Source organism: Stylophora pistillata, chromosome 3, assembly GCF_964205215.1.
Source record: "Stylophora pistillata chromosome 3, jaStyPist1.2, whole genome shotgun sequence".
NCBI classification, from domain to species: Eukaryota; Metazoa; Cnidaria; class Anthozoa; order Scleractinia; family Pocilloporidae; genus Stylophora; species Stylophora pistillata.
In genome coordinates, this window is record NC_142521.1 from 39545933 (window position 1) to 39570964 (window position 25032).

Here is a 25032-nt window from a genome sequence, read left to right on the forward strand (position 1 = left end):
CTTTTTTTTTCTGGTCACGTAAGGTTTGTTAAATAAAAGGGAACTCTTTAGCTACAATGTATCAATGTTATGTTATAAAACAAATGGTAAACACCACACCGTATACTATTGAGTTATGGATGCACTTGGGAGGTTTGCTAAGCACTCAAGAAGCTAGAGTCGTTCTCGGCTATCGCCTCGAGCGACTCTTACGCTTCTTTCGTGCTTAGCAACCTCCCGCGTGCATCCATAACTCAATAGTGTACGCTGTGGTGTTTACCATTTGTTAAATAAGAAGGCGCTGAGGCAAAGATTACAGGCTCAAATCGATAGCGCATGCGCGTTCGGAGTTTTCGTGTGGACAGGTGAAAACGCTACGTAAACGATGATCGTTTTCGTGTGGACGGAAATAAGAATATGCGTTTACTAGCGTTTGCGTTTACAATCGTCTTCGTGTGGACGGGGCCTAAGTTTTCGTCGACACAAAATAGCGCAGCACATCCACAACGGCGTAAGAACCGCCAGAATGTCAAATAACCGTGCCATTCCATCTGTCGTCAGTGTGGCCGGTGAAATAGTCCGGATATGGTATCATAGTCAACCAAAGACTTGACGACCACATGGCCAGGAAGTGCTCTTCGGGTCGCTGTTTTAACTGCGAGCGCCCTGGCCATCGTGCTCGAGAGTGTGGTGAACCGATTAAGTGCACTGTTTGTTTGGCCAACGACCACAAGTCGTCGAGCTGCCCTTTTAGTATCAACGTCGACCCCCCACCTTCACCATCAGCGAAAACTGAGGAGGAAAAAAGCAGGAGAGGGAAGAGCGGTCCAGACGAGCAAAAGAACAACGAAAAAAAGGGGAAAAACCAAAGCAAGACCAACAACAACAACAACGGCAACAGCAGAAACCGCAACGACAACAGCAGGAGCAACAACGGCAACAACAAGAACGGCAACAACAACAAAAGAAGGATGAAGACAGAAATAGAGAGAGCACAAGAGGAAACGAAGACGAAAAAAGACGAGATCACGGAAAGACAGAAGAGCGAAGAGACGAGCGACGGGACGAAGGGATGAACGAAGAAGAGATAGAGACGATCGGGAGTACTACCGCCGGGATGATCGCGACAGATCTTCCCGCTGCGGTTATTCAGACAGTGAAACCGACGATGGATGGCATAGGGTTAGATGCAAGAGGAGGTATAGATATTAAGTTTTTAATTCATTTCAATGAGTAGGCTCAAAAAAATCTCTTTTAATGTGCGAGGACTCGGATCATCCAGCAAAAACAGGAAAATTATTCAAGAATTTGGTCATTTGATTGTGCATGATATCATTCTTTTACAAGAAACGCACATCTCCTGCAAGAAACACGCAGAGGAATTCGAAAAACTCTGGCGCGGCAAATGTCTGTGGTTCTTCGGGACAGGTAAGTCCGCCGGCGTTGCCACCCTTTTTTCTTTAAACTTTCCAGGCAAAATTATTTGATTTTTGACCGACTCAGACGGAAGAATATTGAGCTTACTCATCGAATGTTATCATTCTAAACTTAATTTAGTCAATATCTCCGCTCCCAATGTTATCTAAGACCGCAATAGCTTTTTCTCTCGTCTACACAATTACTTTCTCCCCCACGTGGATCTGGTGATCGGGGGAGACTTTAATTGTGTGGAAAATGTCCAAGATAAACTAAATTGTTCCACCATCCCGTTATCTGATCAAAAACTTCTCCGATCCTTTTGTGCTGATTTCTCACTTACGGACATTTGGCGCAAAAACAACCCGCGCAAAGTAACTTTCACCTGGTCTAACAAAGACCATACGCAAGCATCTAGAATTGACCGCTTACTTATCGCTAAAGGCTTAACCCCAGTAACGAAATGTAATATTCTTCCATGCGTACACGTACTATCCGATCATGACTTTGTAAAAATTGAACTAACGACTAACCCTTCTAACCACGGTCCTGGAATTTGGAAATTCAACAGCTCTTTACTCTCAGGTGTAGAATTTAAAAAAATTATGTCAAAATCGATTAACAACTTTAAGCTTGAAATCCCCGAATTCGCCTCCCTTGGTGAATGGTGGGATGCTCTAAAAATTGAAATCCGCAAAACAAGTATTTCATACTGTATTCGTAAACAGAGAACAGTAAATGCGAAAAGAATCCTAATTACTACGCAATCAACTCGTACTAAAAATGCTTTACATTCTAATCGCTTAAGTAACCCAGGTGTAATTAGCGATTTAGAAAGCCAGTTGTCCTCTCTAATCTCGAAAGAAGCCGAGGGAGCGAAAGTCTGCTCCCGAGCACAATGATTTAAAGAAGGCGAGAAACCAACAAGCTATTTCTTCCGTCTGGAGAAAAAACGAGCTGACACGAATAGTTTTAAATCTTTCTTTGACGAGAACGGTGTTCTTAGAAATTCACAAAATGATCTTGAAAACATTTTAACTAATTTCTATAAGAATTTATTCACCAAAGATCCTCTCAATATGCAAATTCAAACTGAAATAATTGACGACCTCGAATTTTCACTGACTGATTTTGAGCGCAATCTATGTGAAGGCCCTTTTTCTAATGATGAAATATTTATTGCATTGGAAGGCCTTCAGACCGGTAAGTCACCTGGGTCTGATGGTCTTCCAACAGAATCCTATGTATGTTTTTGGAACGACCTCGGCAAATTCCTTCTCTCGGTTTTAAACGAGACCTATCTTGCTGGCTCCCTTGCGGATAGCCAGTACGATGGCCTCCTACGTCTTGTTCATAAAAAGGACGATCGGCGCCTCGTGAAAAACTGGCGTCCGATCTCTCTGCTCAATACAGATTATAAATTAGTTTCTAAAGTAATCACTGAGCGGCTTAAGAAGTAATGAGTTCCATTTTCTATCAGGATCAAAGGTGCGGCGTTGTTGGCCGCACTATTTTCTCTAATTTGTCATTACTTCGCGACGCCCTTGATATGATTGAAAAAACTAACGAACCACGCATCCTTATCTCTCTAGATGAAGAAAATGCTTTCGACCGCGTAGATTACGAATTTATGATGCAGGTCCTGTGAAAGTTAGGCTTCGGCCCATCCTTTTATGGTTGGCTCGAGCTTTTCTATTCGCGGGCTTCTTCTCGAATTATTGTTAACGGCTCCATGTCCCCCTCTGTTTATCTTCAGAGGGGTCTTAGTCAGAGATGCCCACTGTCACCGCTACTCTTTGTTTTAGTATCCGAATTCTATCGACTCAAATACGTAAGTGTAAGGATATTGAAGGCTTCCCTCTCCCCGGAGCCGGTGGCCTTCAATACAAAATTTCACAATACACGGACGACGCAACTAGCATTCTTAAGTCGGAAAGATCTCTCTCCTCCCTACTTGAAGTCATTCATAAATTCGGATTAGGCTCGGGTGCCAAATTAAACACCTCCAAGTCTGAAGAAATGTGGCTTGGGAGGTGGCGAACCAGGGGAGACACCTCCTTCGGTCTTAAGTGGGTAAACAAGATGAGAATTTTAGGTGTCTTTTTCTCGAATGGTTTAGTCAGCGTCGATGATGACAACTGGAGAACCAAACTTGACAAGCTTAGTTCACTTTAAAATTTGTGGAAACAGAGAGACCTTTTATTTATAGGCAGAAATAGGCAGAACCGGCTTATCGTTAACACCCTTGGCGCAAGCCGTCTCTGGTATGTAGCTAAAGTTATCTCCCCGCCCAACTGGGCACATAATAAATTCAAATCTATCGTCTGGCCATTTATCTGGAAGGGTAAAATGGAGAACGTTAGTCGCGACCGCTGCTGTGCGCCCCAGCAGCGTGGGGGCCTTAACATCATCAATTTCAAAGTTAAATACAATAGCTTACGTCTTTATAATAATTGATAATAATTTACATTTATATAGCACAGACCTCTATATGAATATATTCAGTCACGCTTCACAATATCGTAAGATAAAATTATGGCAAAAGTAATTAAGATATAAGAACCTATTGGAACCTACGAATCTCTGCACTCAAAAGTCTTTCCAACTTTTGGAGTCTAAGAGATAACTTTGATTCATGTAAATGGCACTATTTAGCTAGATACTTTTTAGGTCGTAAACTTACTCACCTTGACCCCGTGTCTGTTTTCCTGACAACTCCTGCCCTAACTCAGCCTTTCCTTATAGTTTTTACAGAGTGTGTTTAAATAGTTTCCAATCTCTATACCAGAAGAATGACACCTTACCTGTCTCCTTAACCAGCAAAAACTTGTACTCCTTGCTCCTTGACCCTGTTAGCGCTGCACCCTGGTGTTTCGGTTTCTGAGAGTCCGCTGTGGGCCGCCCCATTAACCGGTGGGCCTCGGTGTGGCGCAAATCTCGCCTCAAGCTAGTCGAAAACAAAAAGAATGACTCATTGTGGCGAATACTCCACCGCACCGTACGCGTGCGCTATTCTTTAAAACTGTGAGGCTATATCGAAAATGACAAATGCGCTGTTTGCGGCAAGATCGAAATCATTGAACACTGCTTTCTTGAATGTCCCAGAATCAGAAAAGTATGGAAATACTTTCCCTCTACTCCATCTCGTCTCTCGTGCTCCCCTTTTGTTGTCTCTACTTCTTCTGTCTTCTACCCCTTCTCTATTGCACCAGCTTCAGTTTATTCCTCCTACTCCAGCTTTCTGATTGCAACTATAATTTTTTGGATTTGGTCGTCAAGAAACTTTGCTACCTTTCATAATTCTACGTTAACCCCTAAGCAAATAGTAACCCTAATAAGGAATGATGTTGCATCCCACATCCGCTGTGCAACTGAGGACTCTGTTAAGAATTTCTGGTCCCTTTTATCTGTATTCTGCTCTGTAAATGACGATCATACGATAACCTTGCATCTGTAAATAACTGTCTACCGTTAATTCCCCAATTCTTACAGGTGGACGCTTACTCTGGGCTGCTGTGGCCTGTGCGCTTTTCGTGCCGCCTGTAAGGAAAAACATTGTAAGTAATTAGTTTATAACCTAGATCATGACATGTTAATTAGAACCTGAAAATAGCTCAACTTAGAATCTAGAACATGTAAATGTTCTAGGCTTTCCTAGTTTGAGCACTCTGGCATGGCTTAGACGATACCACAAATGTGGGATCGTTCGGGGTAACCTTATCGGTTCTCCCCCATCCTAGCATTAGCATTGGACAGCTAAGGCCCAGAAGGCCGAAACGGTACTGTCTGCAGTTATATATATGATACATATATATATATATATATGCATGATTGTAACCGTGCGGAACCGTACGAGACAATGACTGACACAATGATTAAAACAATTTAATGAAGCTCAACGTGAAAATTGGCGACAAGGACAAAAATGAAAAGAAATGCCGGAGAACATTGCGTTCAAACTGTTCCTAGAGTTTGCCGTCAGTAAGGACCCTGAAACTGTGTGCGCCCGCCCCGTTAAGTACGCCGAACGGTACACGAGCTATCATGGAAAGGCCTACAATATTACGGACAAGGCGCAGCCTTGTAAAAAAAAATAAAATCATATATCACGTGAAAGAGCAGAAAGTGGTGCTAATGAAAAGATGACAAAATAAAAAGAGATAAAACCTTAAAATTATAAACTAAAAAACTAAGTTTGCTGAAATGAATAGAGCAACTGCAGAGGCAATGCGGCAAGCGTAAGAATGGGATAGACCCACTCTTACCTACAACTGTAAACCGTACCAAAATGACAAAACGGGGCCTTGTTTTGGGATTTTAGTCAACGCCTCGCGCGACTCTTACCCTTCTTTCTTGCTTAGCAACCTCCCGCATGATCCATAACTCAATAGTGTACGCCGTGGTGGTTACCATTTGTAAATTACCAACTCTGCAAATGAAACCAAATTCAAAACATGAATTTCACATTAATTATGTATTAAAATCACATATAAACAGTGCTTTCCAATTTCCTGTCGCTATTTGCCACAATAAGAATATTTTCCTTAGTGTCTCTTTACCCGAGTGAGACGATTAATCGTATTGATAGTTGTACAACACAAAACATGAAAGATAAATGCGTGTAAAAATACGCGACTTCTTGCTTTCGGAGAAAAACCGCACTCTAAGAGGCTAATGTTTTCTTCTCTGGCCCTAAACCTTACATTGTGTCTATAAAAGGTGTTACGTGCACGAATGACCAAGAAATGTCCGCTAACAAAGCATATATGAAAATAGACTCGCGAGTACGATATATGGCACGCAACAAAAATGTAACAACAAGCAGTTACCCATTTTAACCATTATTTAATTAGTTTTACACTGTTTAATTTAGTTAGGTTAAAGATTAAGTTAAGAAGTTCATAAAGTAGGCTTAAAATCCTTCATGCCGTGTAAGTCTTCGTCGTCTTGATCAACTTCCAATTCCAACATCCGCCGACTGAAGACCACAGCGCTTGGCTTTCTTGATTTATCGCTCTCTTTCCGTGTACACAAACTCTTCCGGAGGACTCCATGGTAAACTCTATATTCTCTATCTTCTTCCTCTCTCGACTATCGTCTTTTTCATATCTTTCTTCTCTTCGGATATCGCAAGGTCAAAAGGTCACAGCCTTGTCACATCATAGCTTCCACAAGTTCAGTCAGCAAGCCACGAGGGTAAGCCCTCGGGCAAATCTTCTTTGTACTTCTCACAAGCCAGCTTTTATACATTTACTTTAGTTATCTAGAATGTTCTATTACTATTTATAGCGTATTACAAGTTGTACTATTTTTGGAAACTGTTGAGTCACATGAAAGAAGTTTCTGGAATATTACAGATTATAGATAATTCTAGAAAAGTCTGGGATTGCGTGACGGATTCAGTAAAAATAATTCGATCCTCGTAACACCCTCCCCCTTTCAGCAAAAGAAAGTTTAGCCGAAGGATGAACTTTCTTTGAGTAATCCTACAATACATCGTATGCCCTAAAACCGTGATTACGCTATCACTTCTCCTTACATGACTCGTGATCACAAAAGACCACAAAAATACTCGCATTCCTGCAAACAATGGAAATATCATCTCAACACATTGATCAGTTCTCTCTCTCTCTAGAGCACTATTAGAAACTCACAATACTTCATCTTGAACTACCTCAATGACTTAACTCGTCACTCTAATAACTTCGCAAACAGCTTCTGACTTTGACCACATAGGTCCTCAATACAACCTTTGAATCGCTTCAACTGTAAATTGTTTAACTCTGGGCATACAAGCAATGATAACTGTCAATATACTGGATGGTTCAAACTACAGGGTGAAGTAGTTCTTAATTACATTCTTACGAGGATCTCCAATTACTGTAAGTAACTGCTCATGTCACTACAACAACAAAAATACGAAGCGGACAGAAAAGAAATAACTAGTAGGTAATAAAAGATTTTCCCAGACAAGGAAATGACTGCGAAGCAGCGAAATGATTCGCGGACAGGGAAATGACTCCTGACAGCGGAAATGTCTCCCGGACAGGGATTTCTCCCGGACAGGAATTTCTCCCGGACAGGAATTTCTCCCGGACAGGCCCCCAATTTTGTTACCTGCACGAATGACCAAGAAATGTCCGTTAACAAAGCATATATGAAAATAGACTCCCGAGTACGATATATGGCACGCAACAAAAATGTAGCAACAAGCAGTTACCCATTTTAACTATTATTTAATTACTTTTACACTGTTTAATTTAGTTAGGTTAAAGATTAAGTTAAGCAGTTCATAAAGTAGACTTACAATCCTTCATGCCGTGTAAGTGTTCGTTGTCGTGATCAACTTCCAATTCCAACATCCGCCGACTGAAGACCACAGCGCTGGGCTTTCTTGATTTATCGCTCTCTTTCCGTGTACACAAACTCTTCCGGAGGACTCCATAGTAAACTCTATATTCTCTATCTTCTTCCTCTCTCGACTATCGTCTTTTTCATCTCTTTCTTCTCTCCGGATATCGCAAGGTCAAAAGGTCACAGCCTTGTCACAACATAGCTTCCACAAGTTCAGTCAGCAAGCCACGTGGGTAAGCCCTCGGGCAAATCTTCTTTGTAATTCTCACAAGCCAGCTTTTATGCATTTACTTTAGTTATCTAGAATGTTCTATTACTATTTATAGCGTATTACAAGTTGTACTATTTTTGGAAACTGCTGAGTCACATGAAAGAAGTTTCTGGAATATTACATCCTCTGAGACCCAGGGGCTGTGGGTCGATTTCAAGTTAGGGCATGAAGAGCCCCTGGGGACATTGTCTTACAAGACTAGTTCCAAACGGTCGCAGTCGTTCTGCCATCTGATTGGTGCCAGAAAATCTTTGTGTTTTTCTGCCCAATCAGAGTGAAGTGTGCTTTGGAGTCCTTTCGTGTGTTGTAACACGGACAAATACTTATAGCTCAGTTGCTCGCTATGCCTTGGGCCGTGCGACGGAGATTTGTGTGAGGTGAAAAGTTTCAGTCTCAGCACACAATGTAAGAGAAATCGATCAGATTGTCCGCGAAAATCTTACCGGAAATTATACTGAATAGTTTCGCAGGTATCACTAGAGAACACGTTTTAAAGTTTGCGAGGTTTGTATACAACACGATGGTTGCAGTCATTGATATGTCGCTTTAAACGTTAACCGAGATTTAAGCTTACATCTTTTCTAGATTTTTTGCATAATTTGCTGTGACTGAGACTTTGCCCATCCCGTGAAGTTATTTCGTCGCACGGGCCACGCAGGTATATCGAGCAACTGGCGCTTTCGCCTACGTAGCTTTCTGCTTTCTGTGCGCGCCAAAATCTAATCTTTGCTTTGTAGTAAAGTCGTTCACAATACGGCCTAAGTTCGTGGACGACCTCCAGCAAGCGCTTAGAGAAAGCTTTGCTGTGTTTCCGGTTAGCTAATTAAAATCTGAACAAAAACTTATTAACGAGAACATTGTGGAAAGGAGAGAATTTTTCGGGCAGTTACCGAAGGGGTTTGGAAAGAGTTTAATCTTTCAAATGCTTCCTAGAGTGTTGAAATTCTTGAGCTAAGAAGGCCACGGATTCTCTTCCAGTCCCTTGGTCATTGTCATTTCACCTCTTCTGTCGATTGTTGAAGACCAAGTTAAATACCTTTGATCATTGGGAATCGATCCGATGCTGCTTTCAGTGGGGAAAACAAAACCAGAGACCAAGAAATAATGGATGGAAAGGGCGTGTTTGCTTTATTGCAAATGTCAGCTTAATAGTACAGGGTCATCTACCCACATCTAAGAAGCAAAAGTTTCCACGCTTTGCTTTTCTTTTTTTTTTCAAGCGAAGATGAGATTAGATTTTGGCACGCACAGAAAGTTGCGCAAGTACCAGTTGCTCCACATACCTGCGTGGCACGTGCGACGAAATAACTTCACGGGATTTCAGTCACAGCAAATTATGCAAAAACTCGAGAAAAGATGTAAGCTCAAGTCTCGGTTAACGTTTAAAGCGACATATCAATGACTGCAACCATCGTGTCAGTATACAAACCTCGCAAACTTTAAAACACGTTCTCAAGTGATACCTGCGAAACTATTCAGTATAATTTCCGGTAAGACTTTCGCGGGCAATCTGATCGATTTCTCTTACATTGTGTGCTGAGACTGAAACTTTTCACCTCACGTAAATCTCCGTCGCACGGCCCAAGGCATAGCGAGCAACTGAGCCATTGGTATTTGTCCGTGTTACAACACACGAAAGGACTCCAAAGTACACTTCACTCTGATTGGGCAGAAAAGCACAAAGATTTTCTGGCACCAATCAGATGGCAGAACGACTGCGACCGTTTGGAACTAGTCTTGTAAGACAATGTCCCCAGGGGCTCTTCATGCCCTAACTTGAAATCGACCCACAGCCCCTTTCATCAGCCTGGACACCAATGGGTGTTTTCCTACACATGTCCCATCCTCTAAAGTAACATAGCTAGACAAAGCACTTCTGGCAGTGTTGATGGCATTGTATGTAAGGCCTTGTTGATATAGCACAGTGAGAAAATCAAGCACAGGCACTACAGATGGTTGAGTGTGATCGATTTGCCTCTGAACAGAAAAGTTTTGCCATTTCTTGATGTAGGTACTGTATTGTTTCTTTGTTCCATTTCGCCATGAAGCCATGATGAGCTTTGCAGCTGCTTGTGAAAGGACCTAGAAGCTGTCTTTGTGCTGAGAAAGCGCATTCATCAAAATTCGACTGTAATATGTAATTAATTGTATTTGTCAAAAGGGAGATTCAAACTGAATTGGTGTGCATGGTTCTGTCCTCGTGTACCGGTTCACAAGAGCCAATACAAAAGACCAAACAATACACAATAGCTAACCGATAACTCCTAAACAAAGAAAGAACAATGATAATTTCCTTGTGAACCGGTACACCAGGACAGAACCGCGTGCATTCTCACAACTAGCAGCAGCGGTTCTTTAGAAGCTTATTTCATTTAAAAAGTACTGATAATGTTATTCAATTCTTTACTATTCCATCGTAAGCTCCCCGTCATTAATCTTATTATCTATTATGTGATCTTTCGAGCAATCTATGCAATATCCTGGAAGGCAATATCAACTTTTGAAGTCTCTGGAGCTAGAGAAACATTTTTACTCTTCCTTTCGACTTTGAACCGAAATATGCCAAGCATGAAGTTTGTTAAGCAATAACTTTGTATTCAGGTTTGAATACAAAAGAATCATAAACAATCAGGTCTTGTATTCATGTAATTACTGATTTCTATGACACGGGCATAATTCACGAAGAGCTCGAAGAAAACTTTGTATAGTTCCCATTTACTGCAACTAAGAACTGATTTGATCCAAACTACATGGAACTTATTTCGTCCAGTCAATGGTTTCGTCTTGTTGCTATCTATGATTCGATCTACTACCTTTGTAGACTTTGTATTGTCTGTTGTGACATCCATAAATTTAACGGATTCCTTTCATGTTTATCGTGATTAAAATCAAACCCTAATGGGTGCTTATATTTTATGATGACACATTTTATTATCGAAGGAAGGTCAAGCACCACTTGGTCCACTTAGACGGTGCAAATGAAAAAAAAAAAAAAAAAGGGATAAAGTGTTACCCACAGCTTTCAGCTTGACCATCATGGAATAGCTGCAAGCGAAAAACCAAACTTTTGGTCTCGACTGATTGAACAAGACAAACTAGATGTATTTCATCGTAGTCTATGCACTGATAACCGTCTAAAGTTTTTTTTTTTTAATCTTTTTTATGACTCTAATGAGAACCATAAAACAAGAAACGAAGTTAGAAATGTACCTCAGTGCAAATAAAGCTAGTTTGAAGACCTTTTCCCCCCGGTGGGATCAAATTCAGAAATATATTTCTTCTCAATTTCATCTTGATATAGTATTTTCTTTAAGCTTATTTTGAAACACCGTGAGTTTTTATTAAACGTGGCGCGCGACGAATTTATTCATTGCGAGTCCTTTCTCCGAGCCTGGTGAATGACACGAATAAAAATTCAAGTCTTCGAAGGTCTTCGTCTCTTTGTAATGCGTTTGAAGGTGAAGGGTCGATTCTCTGTTAAACCTCTCGCTTTCAGATATCTCACTTTTGTGTTCAAGAATACAATTTCTGTGTGATATTTCAGCCGTAAACAGTGATCGTGTTGTATTAAAATGTAGCTGTTTGTCAGTTTCACAAATTCTTCCAAAGACAGAAAACGTCTTTGATATACCTCTTTCAAAGTAGCGATTTCTTTGTTTTTGGGGGAGTAATACACTTTTTCTAGATATTTTTGTCACGAAAATATTGGCAAAGGCTACTGCCGTTGTGGTATTTTTTGCTGTTTCCGTTCGGTTTGCGAGAAAAATATCGAAGCCCGCATTGATAACAATAACAATGGCGCGCCGCTGGTTGAGTGTGGCCCTTTAAATGAGCCAGAAACGTGGAAACGATTTTTTCTTATTTATTTTGTTTAACTTTTTCAGTTTTTGTACCTTTTGTCTCCCAGAAAATTTAAAACGACATGAGCTTGCTTTCTTACACTTGGTAGAGGAGAATTTTTCATACGAGAACGCTAATTTGTATCTCAACGGATTTTAATGACCTTGCTGGTAAAATAAAAACGACTATTAACATGACCACGCTTTCTTTCAGTGCATAATCTGTTTAATTGATTTTATACGTGAGACTTAAAAGGTTGGATCAAGTGTTGCTTTGATTAATTCAGCCAAATGATATTCTTTTGTTGGAGGCTAGGTTCAAAGTACTTGTCTTCTTGATAGTTCCAGGCCCTTCTCAGTCACACAGTACTCACTTAACGTTACACCAAGTATTACAAAAAGCTTATCAAATTCGTCTATCGAGCATGCATTAGCAAGTCCAACCCTTTCAAGTCATGAACCAATGAGAACAAACTCATTGTCCCATGAACGTAGCAGCTCTTCCATAGAGACATCAAGAATTGCGAGTGAGTCAATGAGTATTGCTTTGTCTAATGTTTTAATTTAATGAAAACTCCCAGTTTAAAACGGAAAAAAAAAATGCAATGCAAATAATGCAAGAGGATGTGGGAGTATTTTTGTGAGTTTTTTAGTTATGAAATGAATGAGTCTAAAGAAATGTTTGGGAAAAGTATTGCTGCTTAGCTTCGTGAAACAAAAGTTATGATTGATTAGTGCTTTTTAATGGAAAAAGGCTCCTTAACTTAAATGCAACTTCATCGGGCTGAACGACCTAGTCTAGCAAACTTGAATTGAGTCAGAAAAATCTCGGTAACACATACCTTTCAAGTGCCTCATAAAATTGGGACGTATTGATTAGCTGGTTTTAAAAATGTGATGGGGAGGGGGAACGAAATACCATTCAGAAGATCGAGTTCAGATTAAATCGATTCGTTTAAGACCCTCTCATTCTGGCCTTCTGATTAGAAAGAAGAAACATCAGTCATGGGAAAGTACTCTTTTATATTCACTTAATAAGTTAAGACCAGAATTGACCACGTGTGATCCTTTCCAATTTACAGCTCCTTCAAGAGTGATTGACCTCATCTCATTGTGTGAGTGTCCTTGTGACATAAGGTCTACGTTCTTGGCAGAATCATCCAGTTCGTCAGTATCTGACTCAGGGAGCCTTTCATCCTTCACATTCAGCACGTTTGGACAAAGTTCTTCAGTTTTGGCAGAAAACTGGAAGAAGTCTGTGTATGATTCGGGGGGCTTTCATCCTTCACATCCGGCGCTTTTGAACAAAGTTCTTCAGTTTTGGCAGAAAACTCCCAGTCAGTGTATAATTCAGGGAGCCATTCATCCTTCGCATCCAGCGTTTTGGGACAAATTTCTTCAGCTTTGGCAAAAAACTCAAGGTCTGTGTATGATTCGGAAGGCCTTTCATCTTCCATATCCAGCGCATTTGCCGAAAGTCATTCAGTTTCAGCAGAAAACTCATGGTCGGTGCATGGTTCAGAGAGCCCTTCATCCTCCGCAGCTACTAGTTTAATGCAAGACATTCCTTCGGTTTCAGGGATTCGTCCATCCTCTTCATCGAGCGTCGGACGGAAAATTGTATCATCCACCATTATGTACAGAATGCAATCGCCTCCGGCTTCCTCTGTCTGTTATTTCCCATGTAGCACATCAACAACTGTCCCTTCGCCAAGCAGGAGCATGAGTATTTCGTCTGCGTTATAATTCATAAATATCATAAAAGTTATGTCAGTTTCAAATTTTTCTTCCGGCTTGTTAGCACGATTAAAGTCGTGCTAGTTAAAACCTACCGCTATTTTTGGTCCAATAGCCCTCGCTAAGCCTCTGTTGATAATGAATTAGTAACTATCTTCCCACCAATAGCCTGGTTTCACGGCACAGCCTTTCTTTCTAATTTGTAAATTCCACGTGAACATCATCGAAGTATTACCAAATGAAATCCAGTCAAAATAATCGCCAATGTTTGCCAACGAGGGGAGAAGAGATTACACAAGTAACTTGTTGAGTAAGGGTGGAACTACATCATTCATTACGGCAAAACACTCAACTGAAGTGCTCACTACTTTATGTCTCGCTTTGCAGCAAACAAATAGTGAATTTTGTACTTGATGGAAGAAAACTGAGATTCATATTTGTGTTAGAATCAATCGATAAGAAATTCTTAAGTTTCTTGAAATTTAACGCAATTGATTTTTCTCTTTTTCTCCTTCACTTTAGCTGTTGTTACCCCCACGCCCACTCCGTCAGTCGGTATGTTCCACGGGATAATTCTCCAATAACCAAGGGGTGTTATAAAATGAATGTAATTTGATATGTTGAGAACCTCGAACGGATCGAAGAAACAGCTGTTTTCAAATCGCTCTTTATAGTCAAGAAAGCGCTAAATGAAGATCAAATCAATTAAAACGTTATACCCTACCATAAATGCTTTTGTCAACACTATTAAATAAGGAAAGATTTGCAAAACTTAATGTATTATTCGATGTATTCCCAAAATATGGGTATCGAATGGTCTTTGCGAGCATTTGCGAGCATGCGAGCAGTGTGTTTATTCTGCGAGCACGAGCAGTTGTCAAATTTTTCTTGCGAGCAGCGAGCACTTTAGAAAATACAGATGGCGAGCAGCGAGCACTTCAGAAAAATACAGATGGCCATCAGCGAAGACTTCGAGTACTTCGTAAATTTTTCGCCAGCCGGAATCTCTCTTTCATTAATAGGATACGTTGTTTTGCGCCAAGTAATAGCCAATAATCTGGCTGACACTTCCAGAACAGAACAATAGGTGCAGAGTTAGGGCGCCGTCAACCAGCCCCAGCATCTTAGAGCCAACCGTGTCCTACTTGATGCCAAATTACGTCACGTAGCTTCACACGAGTTAGTCAGGGTGGACGCTCAAGAGCTTCAAGAGCTCTCAAGGAGATGTACTAGATCCAAAGCCCGCGATCTAAAGTTTTCCATCTCTTTCTAACCCGACGCTAAAATGGATGGTATGTTTTTTTGTTTATATAGTTCTTATGAAATGTAAATAACGTGACATTCGATTTAACAAGCATTTTGGGCTTCGGTTTCGATGATCGGCAAACTGGTGTCCCGCTGATCGACTGAGAAAGATTCAACGCAATGAAGCTTTATTTATTTGGAGGCTTCTAGAATCTAACCAATTATAGCCGTACAGATCGGACAAGCTGTAGTAGTAGCTTTGAATGTCAAATAGTACTGGTAATAGTAGTATTTCTCTAGATTTCTTTCTACCTTCGCGAGTGCCTTTCGAAAGGAATTTTTACATTCCGCGCGACATGGAGACATTAAGTTCCTAGACATGTCTCCTCGTTTGGCTAGGCCTTTAATTTTTAATCAAAATGATTCAAGCAACATTTCATTAAAGAATTTCCGGTAAAGCCCAAGCGACCGAGGGTTGTTATTAATGTTGTTTTATTCAATCGGGTTTGATATGGCACCGTTTGGCATCAGATTTTAATAGTTATTATTACTAGTGGCCAGGAAGCTTCCAAGGTTGAAAAAAACCGCTACAAAATGGGATCCGCCGGAGTACACTGTTTCAAAGTATTATGACTCCGTCCATTTTATTTCCCATTGCACACTGGAAAGTCCATCATGTCTACAAATCCTGATAATTTGCTCAAATAAATGGGAATTTAGATCAACAAAGGTTTGCAAGTAATGTTGTCTCCACAGGAGTATCTCTTTGTTTTCGTTTTGGCCCTATGACGTCACCACGAGAGTGCACAGTCAACCAGCTGAATACAAAGCGCATGGGGAAGACTTTGACAAGAAGCGATACTTTACGTAGATTTTTGATTACATAGAGGTAATTATTGGAGTTTTAACTATAGTTTTATAATATACCATGCCAGGCCGAAAATGTGCGGTCTTTGGCTTTGGATCGTGTAGGTGGACCAAAGGAATTGGAATTTGGAAACTGCCAAAAGCAGTCGACGTGAAACATCGCGAATGGCGCGAATCATGGCTCGGACAACTCAAGAAAACTCGGGTAATTGACTCCGATTTTAGAGAGCAAATCAAAAACGATCGAGTCAACACCTGCGAGAAGCGTTTTTCACCGAAAGATTTCGAGATATGTGAGTATTATCGTCTATATTTTATGTCTCTGTGGTCTGTTTACATCAGACTCCACTGTCAGTACGTCTTGCACGATCTCGTCCCTCTTGACCTTTTGCAATCTCCTCTCTGAGACATCTTTTAATCTTCGATCTTTTACGTGTTAATTTCAGTTTCTACTGACAACACAACTCCAAAGAAGCCGAGATTCGACCCATTATCTAAGCTAAATATGCCGACGAAAAGCATTGAATCTCGCAAGCCAACGCTGAGACCAGAGCGGCGCCATCATCTAGCAGATTCAGTTTGCACTGACGTCAACTCAGATGTATGCTGATGACATTGCATCCCATGTCCTGGTATTTATGGTGCGTACCATTTGCACTGAACTTAAGTTTGCCTTAGCTAATTTTGCTACCAAAGGAATTACATCATATCAGCTCATACCCTTGTTCTGGGAAGCAGTATGCCTATTATAAATCACATGCAATCTTTGGGTGGTTGCTGCCACAGGAGATGGTGCAAGTCCAAATCGAAAGTTTTTTCGTCTTCACAAGGCACTTGGAGATGTGCAGTGTGATGTGTGCTACTGCACCAAGAATCTCTATGCCCCACACAGATATATATATACTTTTTTAGTGATGTACCACATTTCATCAAGACAACAAGGAATTGTCTTATGCATTCAGGGGCAACAAAGGGAACCAGATACACGTGGAATGATGGACAGTTTGTCTTGTGGCAGCATATCACAAGCATGGTGTATGAGGACTTCAACAATGGTCTGAAACTGCTGCCCAAGCTTACATATGAGCATGTTAACCTGAATGCTTTTTCAGTTATGAGGTTTAATCTTGCTGCACAAGTCTTGAGCTCAACAATGGCAGCAGTCCTAAAAGCATTTGCACCCCCCCCCCCCCACCCGAAGCAGCTGGTACTGCCAAACTCTGTGAAATGGTTGATCGTTTCTTCGAGTGCTTAAATGTGAGAAGCAGGATTGAACATATCCGTAAGCGCAAGCCCTTCCTGGCTCCATATACATCACTTCAGCGTGAAAGGTAAGCATTTTATCTTTGACTGGTGAAAGGATCTCACAAGTAATCTTTAGTTAGTAAATGAGTGAGGTGAAATATGTACCTCTTGTAATATCCAATTTATCATATAAATAGCTCTATGTCCAATTTTACCTTCCTATAGATAAACAGAGCTCGTAGTGTGGATTAGTTAAAATGACAATTCTTTTTTAATTCAAAGTAGTAAATATGAATAATTATATGATAAATAAATTATTTCTATGGAAAGTATAGAACAAAATAGATCGAAAGTATAATAAATCAAAACTATAATCCTTCTATTATTTTTCCTAGATTTGAATTCCTGATGAAATTTCTGTTGTACCTGAACTCATGGAAAACCAGCACAGAGAACAAACCTGGTAACTACACCCAGAATGCCAGAGCCAAAATGTTCTTATCCTGGCAGACACATGAGGGATTTGAAATCACCGTCCATTCTGCAATTGAGTGTACAAAGTTCCTTCTCCAGGAAGGAATGGAATTTATTTTGACAGAACGCTTCTGTCAAGACCCAGTTGAACAATATTTTGAACACCAGTGCAAACTTGGCAGGCAATGTGATAATCTAGATATTCACCAATTTGGATATAATGCCAACACCATCCGCATCCAGCAGTCTGTTTCATGCCAAAGCGGTAACACCAGGGGGAGGAAGGATAATCATCGACAATGGGAACAAGTGACAAATGACAAATTGCCATGCAGAAAGAGAAGAAAAACTGAATGATAGTTATTCATTGTTAAAGTCAATTCAAGTATCATTTATTATGACAGTTTCTTATAAAGAAAAAGATAAAAAAAAGTTTTGGAAGCATTTTAAATCACTTATCAAACACAACGAATACATGAAATTCATATATCTGAACTGCGGTTGTAGAAGCGTATTTGTGCACGATCCTCGCAGTAAAGAACACTAGTATTTTAAATCACTTATCAAACACAACGAATACATGAAATTCGTATATCTGAACTGCGGTTGTACAAGCGTATTTGTGCACGATCCTCGCAGTAAAGAACACTAGTTAAGCAATAGCGAAAATCAGACTTGAAAAAATTCAGGCCAGTATGGGATTCGAACCACTAACCTCTGCGATGTTAGTGCAGCGCTCTACCAATTTAGCTAACAAGCCAAATTAGTCCGACATAAACCCGTAAGATGATAAATGAAACACAACGAATATATGAAACTCATATATCTGAACTGCGGTTATAGAAAGGTATTTGTGCACGATCTCTGCTTTAAAGAGCATTATTTAAGCAATAGTGAAAATCAGACCTAAAAAATTTCAGGTCTGTACGGGATTCGAGCCAATTAGCTCAATTGGTAGAGCATTGCACTAGTATCACAGAGGTCAGTAGGTCGAGTCCCGCACAGGTCTGACTTTATTCAGGTCTGATTTTCGCTTTTGCTTAAATAGTGCTCTTTACTACGAGGATCGTCCACAAATACGTTTAAATCACTTATCTTAACGTAAATAAAACTTTTTTAGTGAAAGCTCCCTGTAATTTGTATTACCACCGCATGTATTCTCTACTACCTAATTATTCAGTTTACTGCCTTTCAAGGGAGACCCTCGTTTGTAAGAACAAATCCCAGACTTAATAAAAAGGGGAGACTTCGAGACCGAAAAGAAAAGAAATGAAAACGAGATATCGGTACTTTTGGGAATAAATTTTAGGTGAAACCACCATTTATGGGTTGAGATTGCCCCTGTGTGAGCAGATTTCAGGCGGTGAGAGGAAACGAAGGGATTGTTAACAACACAACGAAGATAGCCAACAGCAAGTCATTACTTTTTGTTTCACTGTTGCCCAGCCTCAATGAATACTGTGTACATTACTTCTTTGGCTGTAAATTGGTAAAGGACTTCCATTTGTTTTTGTTTAGTTAGTACACAATTGTAACCGCTGTGATAAATCTTGACCTGTTTTTGTCCAGATAAATGACAATACTGGAGTTTTCATCCACGTTTGGATTAGGAAGAGCAGGAAGAAGGATTATGAACTTGAACTTGACATGAACTTGAAAGTTAGAAGGATCTACCCTCGCTTCACAGTAACCCCAGCTGTCTGACCCACTTGAGGGACGTCTTAAGTGTTGTAGGATCACAATGTTGACTGGCCCCCCTGAACGTCTAGAAGAAACTTCGCCATTAAAATAAAGTTAGAAGTTTCTTGTCTTGCATCCAAATGGGGATATAGTTAAGTTAGAAATGTTGCAATGAACTTGCTCCTCACACAAAACTATCATTGACTAGCCTAAGACCAGTTTAATGGTTCAAGTGCTCAGAAAATGAAATGTTTTCAGCAGAAGCTCATAGTTCAAAACTCGGCTGAGAATTCCTTGTGGTCTCACATGAAAACAATCGTAGTTCACAACCTCCAACAAAACCAAAAAAGGGACTTTGTCTGCTTTTTCTTTTGCTCAGGTGACATCGAACTTTTAAAGATTTGGGATGAACTGTTTCTACTCCTTAAGTCAAGTAAGGTTTTAACATGAAAGTTCTTTGTATTCGTTGCAGCTGCCTTCCTGACTCAAGTAACAGGTGATCGTAAGTGTAAATATTCGTCATAGATGTCTGCATTTAAACAATCTACAGTTTGATTTTGTGTTTAAATGGACAGGATTCCTCGTGTTTACTTAGATAATGGTAACAATTCAGTGTGCTAGTATTAATTTCTATATTTCTGGAGCTCTATCAAGTTTGTCTGCCGTAAGAAAGTAAAGCAGTGAAAAATGGATGCTATGTCTTTCAGCTTGCACATCTCCTGGAGAATCCATTCCTGCGAGTGGCCACATTTCCAGCCCCAATTTTCCCGACAACTTTACTTCCAACAGCATTTGTATCTGGAATATCACGTTTCCCAGTGGGAAAATCATAAAAATGACCTTCTTGAACTTTACCCTGGTAATAAATGAAGACAAGTACTGTTCTGGAGCAGATTCAAAAAGTGCCCGAATTTTTATCACAAACGTAGCATCGCATAACGGAGATCCTAATGACTTTACGCTTTGTGGTCAAGAGCTTCCCTATCCTGTTTATTCCGAGGAAAATTTCATTCAAGTGAGGTTTGAATCCCGCACCGGAACTGTAAACAAAGGGTTCAATGCATCTTATAAGGCGATAGATGGAGAGTTATGTAAGTGATTTTTTTCTTATGGTAATTCATTGAAAAAGGTAAATATACCGTATGTTATTTACCAGACGAGAAAAAGTTGTGCTCCCGGTTCTTGAGTACATCCCGGGCCGAAGAAATGGGAGATATTATGTGAGTGAAATTTTAATTAAGAAGCTTATCAAGGCAAGCTTTTGTACAATGTCTCTCTTTTATTTCATGCACGTCACTTTGACTGAAGTAAAAGGCTGCAAAATACGAAAATTAGCTGTAGGTGGTAGTAAAAATTAATTATCCAGTCGATCACGGTGGACTTTAACCTTGGTGGAAAAAATCAAAATTAAAATAGTTCCGAAGAGAAAGAAGATTCGACCACAGTTTTCGATGGGAGTTAACTAACTTCAGTTATAATAATAGGCAAGATGTATTCGCCAGAGCCTGACACAGTCTTGGTTACTCTTTTCAGTGTGCCCCACAGATATGATCCTCAACGATGCAACAGGTTCTTTTTCCTCTCCCTTTTATCCAAGAAAGTATCCATTCAATCAGAAATGTAGCTGGAAGATTATAGGGAAACAAGGATACCACGTTGAGCTCCCAATACCAGACTACGGGCTGCCCCAATGTAACGCTTGCTCGTGTGATTCTTTCGAAGTTCAAAATAGCTTCAGTGATGATTCCGCGGCTGGAAAATTGTGTGGTGCACCCAGGGATGCGAATTTAAAGTTCCATTCACTACACGAAAGCTTAAGAGTGGTGTTTGTGTCCGATAATATGAGTATGGATTATGACGGCTTTAAGGCAACTTACAAGCTGTTGAACTACAGTCCTCCAAGTAAGTAGTGAAAATAACTTCGTGAAATCTAATGTTCTTACTTTGGAATATTTAACGCTGCAAATGGACCATAGCTAGAAATAGTAGACGGTCAGCGGTCTGAACGGCGGGCGCGTAAATTTCAGTATTTAATATTGCGGACGGACGAATGAAAAATTTATTCGAAGGGCTATTACCACAGCTCAAATGCTCTTAGTTCTGCAGATTTCGTGGAGAATAGATCGAAAAGAAGGAAAAGCCCTCACTTTCAATGATGTCTCCACTAAAAAAAATTTCCAAGGTTGAGAAGAAGTTCTAGGGGAACATTAAACATGGCATTTAATATTAGCTATAATTTCCACTTAAATTCCGGCTTTTTTTCGATTTTTAGCCGATTATTTTGTAGGCGGCTTTTTTTATCTTTAGGTGATTCGTATATGGTAATTAAAGTGTGTTTAAAAATGGCGGGCGAAGTAAAAAAAAAAACAAACCGCTCGCAGGAGTATTTTTGCCAAAGTATTGGCTTCATTTCCTTGCAACTCGCATTTGTGGAAAATGCCACGTTACAAATTGAAAAGGCACCGTGTTGAGGGATGTTTTTAGAGCGAAATAAAGTTTGTTCTGCGGGTTAAACCTCTTTTCGTTCGGATATGATGATGGGGAACCGAATTGATGTAACCGTTTCCTCATAGCAGACTAAAGAAACCATGAAAGTAAGCCCTATTTTAAAGATAAGTGAAAGAGGAAAGTGTGGCTATTATATGAGGTTATTGGAATGAAAACGCACCGTCTAAAACCAGTTTTTTCTCACTTTTCTTTCAATTGAAATACGGTTCGAACTTGACATTATCTATTTTGTTGATGGCGAACATCAAGTTTCTAACACTAATGGCATGAAATCCAAAATATTTTTATTTCCCTATTACTTCCTCTATACTTCCAAGCCATATTTACTCCGCATTTCCGCGCTAAGCGCATACTGGCGGTCGTTTTGGACGCCATCTTGTATAAGATTTCTGGTTATGCTATATTTCGTTCCCCATACTATTCCCCATAACGCGTTCAAATTATCAAAACTTCATCGCGTAACTTAACACCACCTCACACAACATGTGACGCTTTCATGAAATAATCTTTAGCCTTTTGTCGAGACGTGATCTCGATCCATTCTCCGATGACGACGACTGATTCCCCCTCTTTTCCACCTGAGAACCACGTCTTCCTCCTCCCCCTCCTAGCACAGGCCATAAATAATAAGTGGTCCCTCTCTACATTGGTCTCAGATCACTAAAGTTATGATATGGTTTTTTTTTTCACCTACATATTGACTGTACTCTATTTCCTTTTGAAATATCATATATTGAGCTTTCTTTCCACACCAATCCATTATTACTCTCCCACACTCACTTGGATATTTTTCTTTTTTACAGTTTGTCCAAAGGAAGCAATTCCTCTCTCAGGGGAAAGCGGGAAAATAAGCAGCACAAACTATCCAAAGAGTAACTACACTGCGTCCAGAAACTGTGCATGGAACATTACCGTCCCACTTGAAAAAATAGTTAAGTTTGTGTTTACTAACTTTGTCTTAAGTGCGTGTTCAACGAAACCTTGTTCAAATTCTTGTACTTATGTGGAGCTTTATGATGGTGGGTCAACAAGCTCTCCTTTGCTGGGGCGATATTGTCAGGGGTCGCCTTTAAATGAGTCTTAGTTCTCGACTGAAAACCAAATGTTTGTATCGTTCCATCCTGGACAAATGGTTGATCGTGGATTTGAAGCGGAATATGAAGCTAAGACGACCATTGGTAAGTAAATGTGAATTATTTCTGAATATCCTGTTTTGATCATTTAAAATAATATTAATCTCCAGGCATAGTCGTTTGGTATAACTTGTTGTACCTCCCAAAAGCTGCAATCATACTTGGTGTTGTTTGCCTCTGCAGTGATTGATAAATGTTCGATCTTTCGCAATTTATTTAGGATCATGAGTTAAACATTACACGAGGAAGACGAGTGAATAACGATTTATAGATGTACCTACGGCTACATACGAGTGTCCTACGATTAACATTCGTTAATTGCTCTTGTTTAGCAAAATAAAGAACTTTCAGCCTAAGGCCCAAACGTAGTCATTTTTGGTCACTCGTCGTCAGTCGTGGTAATACTTCGTGGTCACCTGCGGTAACTCATGTTCATTTGTGCTCACTTGAACTCATTTGCGACTTGCGCTCGCTCGTGGCATATGGTGTAGATTGTTGTGATTTATTTTTAATAACAAAGGAATGTTGCGGTAGAGTCTAAACGTTTACCTTAAGCGACAAAATAGAAAAAATATATGAACGGTTAGAGTCTGCAGAAAAAGTTGACTGTCCTTGTGACTCTTAAACCTGTAAATTCGACTGTTTGTTATTGCTCCTGTGCCACATCAGTATCGGCCATGAATTCAACTTGTGAATATACCTTCGCGTTAGTATTTTTTGTAAGGATTTAGATGATACTATAAGTTCACGGAATAATAGAGGGTAATATGAAATCAAAAACCAGGGGTCTTTACAAAGAGGAGGCTGACATCAAGTATGAACGTCCTTCTGAGAATGACTAATAAATAGAAGGATTCAGATGGCATGTTTGCTTTCTTATTTAAACTCAGAACCGTGAAATGATTTCTTATAAGGGAGTACAGATTATGTCGTTTGTTAGAGCACATGGTAACTTCGAACGACGTGATAATGTGAAAGCAGATGAAAATATGGTTCTGAGTCCATTGCATTTCCATTGTAATTACACTATCGTGTTAAAGTGCGTTCGAGCTTTCATCTATAATGACTATTCTTTCTCTTTGGCCAATGTAGCTGTGTCTAGCATCCAGTCCACTCCGAGTTTAACTCTTTACGGTTCAATGTCTGCAGTTGTCTCTTCGCCAATCCACATTTCCGCCTCAGTAAATAAGTTGCAATATTTTCCTTTCTGTAGGCGTATCGTGCTATTGAAGAGCAAATTTTATCACAGGCGGCCCAACCTCTCTTTAAGAACCACACAAGGGACACAATTTGCATATCGATTTATGAGGATTTGTATGGGATTTTCTATAAGATATCCATGGAGATAGTTATAAGTGAAAATATTAAATAGAAATGGCTTACCTTATTCTATACGTGTGTTGTTTGCTCCTGGTGTCGTTTTTTTACCGATTTAACTTGATTTAAGCGTTTTTTTTTAATAATGGTTTTCTCTTCTTAAAGAGAAGACAAGGCCAAACACTTCTGTCCGGACAGCCTGCCGAACGAAGTAAAAGATCCCAAGCTAAAATAAACCCACAGCCACAAATCCACCCTTGAATTCAAGGGCAAAGGTTGATCTTTTATTTCGATTCTCTAGCCACAAAATCTCAGCCCTGCGATCGACGCCAGGCGGCTCTTCGTGTCCTCAGTGAAACGCTAAAACGATGGTAGACATCCGCGTCATTTTAACCACGACACAACGACCGTTGAAATCGGATTGGTAACCTCTTCGTGTAGGCAAACCAAGACTCGCGGTGGTACTAGACCTCAACTTGTCAACAAAACTTGTCTATGAAGACGAAATCGAAGCGCCTTTGACACCTTCGCACCTAATGCTTGGGAGGAGATTGCTTTCGAATGGTACAGTTACAGAAAGTGCTGCGGTACAGACACAACGACGTTGATATCACTGAGAGAGTGAAGCACCTCAGTCGCTTTTGGATCATTTTTCAAGCAGATGGCAAAGGGAGTACTTGACAGAACTTCGATAATTTCACCTGTACGCAATAAGCGACAAAAGAACACGTCTTCAGAAAGAACTAGCCACTGTTAAAGAAGAAAACTGAATGTTGTTATCGTGAGATAACATAGAGAGCAAACTTAGTTTTTTTATCTCTTAGTTTTTAAGTTTTATCTCTTGTATTTTGTCCATTGTTTTCTCTGTCGCTTGGTTTTTTGTCATCTTTTATTAGCACCAGTTCATTAGTCGTCACCTGTAATTGCGCAATCACTAGCACTTCGATCTTATTCAAATTTTTTTTTT

General features: G+C 40.0%; 3 protein-coding genes and 1 non-coding gene across 11 annotated transcripts in view; 3 read left to right on the forward strand and 1 right to left on the reverse strand.

The window, feature by feature from the left end:
- Positions 1–25032, forward strand: part of LOC111342956 (mucin-like protein) — a 159462-nt gene that overhangs the window by 63415 nt on the left and 71015 nt on the right. The gene's annotated exons all lie outside the window — the stretch shown is intronic.
- LOC148736061 (uncharacterized) lies at positions 163–5853 on the reverse strand. 4 transcript variants are annotated; one of them, XM_088752135.1, is made up of 4 exons: positions 5661–5853; positions 4726–4935; positions 4200–4342; positions 163–3731 (listed from the first exon to the last, which is right to left on the reverse strand). In XM_088752135.1, the coding sequence occupies exons 2-4, from the start codon at positions 4746–4748 to the stop codon at positions 3595–3597; spliced, it is 303 nt and encodes a 100-aa protein (XP_088608261.1). In that variant the 5' UTR covers positions 4749–4935; positions 5661–5853; the 3' UTR covers positions 163–3594. The 4 variants fall into 4 exon arrangements, 1 of the variants encoding a protein (XP_088608261.1); XR_015998432.1 differs by having other exon boundaries at positions 2428–3731; positions 4083–4342; positions 4840–4935; positions 5661–5843; XR_015998433.1 differs by having other exon boundaries at positions 2428–3731; positions 4083–4342; positions 4900–4935; positions 5661–5842.
- LOC148736062 (uncharacterized) lies at positions 16117–18157 on the forward strand. Its single transcript, XM_088752134.1, has 2 exons — positions 16117–17039; positions 17349–18157. The coding sequence occupies exons 1-2, from the start codon at positions 16936–16938 to the stop codon at positions 17782–17784; spliced, it is 540 nt and encodes a 179-aa protein (XP_088608260.1). The 5' UTR covers positions 16117–16935; the 3' UTR covers positions 17785–18157.
- LOC111318854 (tolloid-like protein 2) lies at positions 18879–24516 on the forward strand. The gene is made up of 7 exons (XR_015999519.1): positions 18879–18908; positions 18997–19086; positions 19561–19609; positions 19815–20198; positions 20641–21009; positions 22419–22793; positions 24367–24516. It is a non-coding gene; the product is annotated as a tolloid-like protein 2 (transcript).

Bases quoted from the DNA above. Each gene is read 5' to 3' on its own strand.
- LOC148736061 (XM_088752135.1), bottom strand. From the start codon at position 4,748: ATGCAACATCATTCCTTATTAGG. The intron at 4,343-4,725 runs GTTACTATTTGC...GTTTTCGACTAG, and splicing joins CAACATCATTCCTTATTAGG to CTTGAGGCGAGATTTGCGCC. The intron at 3,732-4,199 runs GTAAGGTGTCAT...TTACCCTTCCAG, and splicing joins TTTGCTGGTTAAGGAGACAG to ATAAATGGCCAGACGATAGA.
- LOC148736062 (XM_088752134.1), top strand. From the start codon at position 16,936: ATGGTTGATCGTTTCTTCGAGTGCTTAAATGTGAGAAGCAGGATTGAA. The intron at 17,040-17,348 runs GTAAGCATTTTA...TATTTTTCCTAG, and splicing joins ACATCACTTCAGCGTGAAAG to ATTTGAATTCCTGATGAAAT.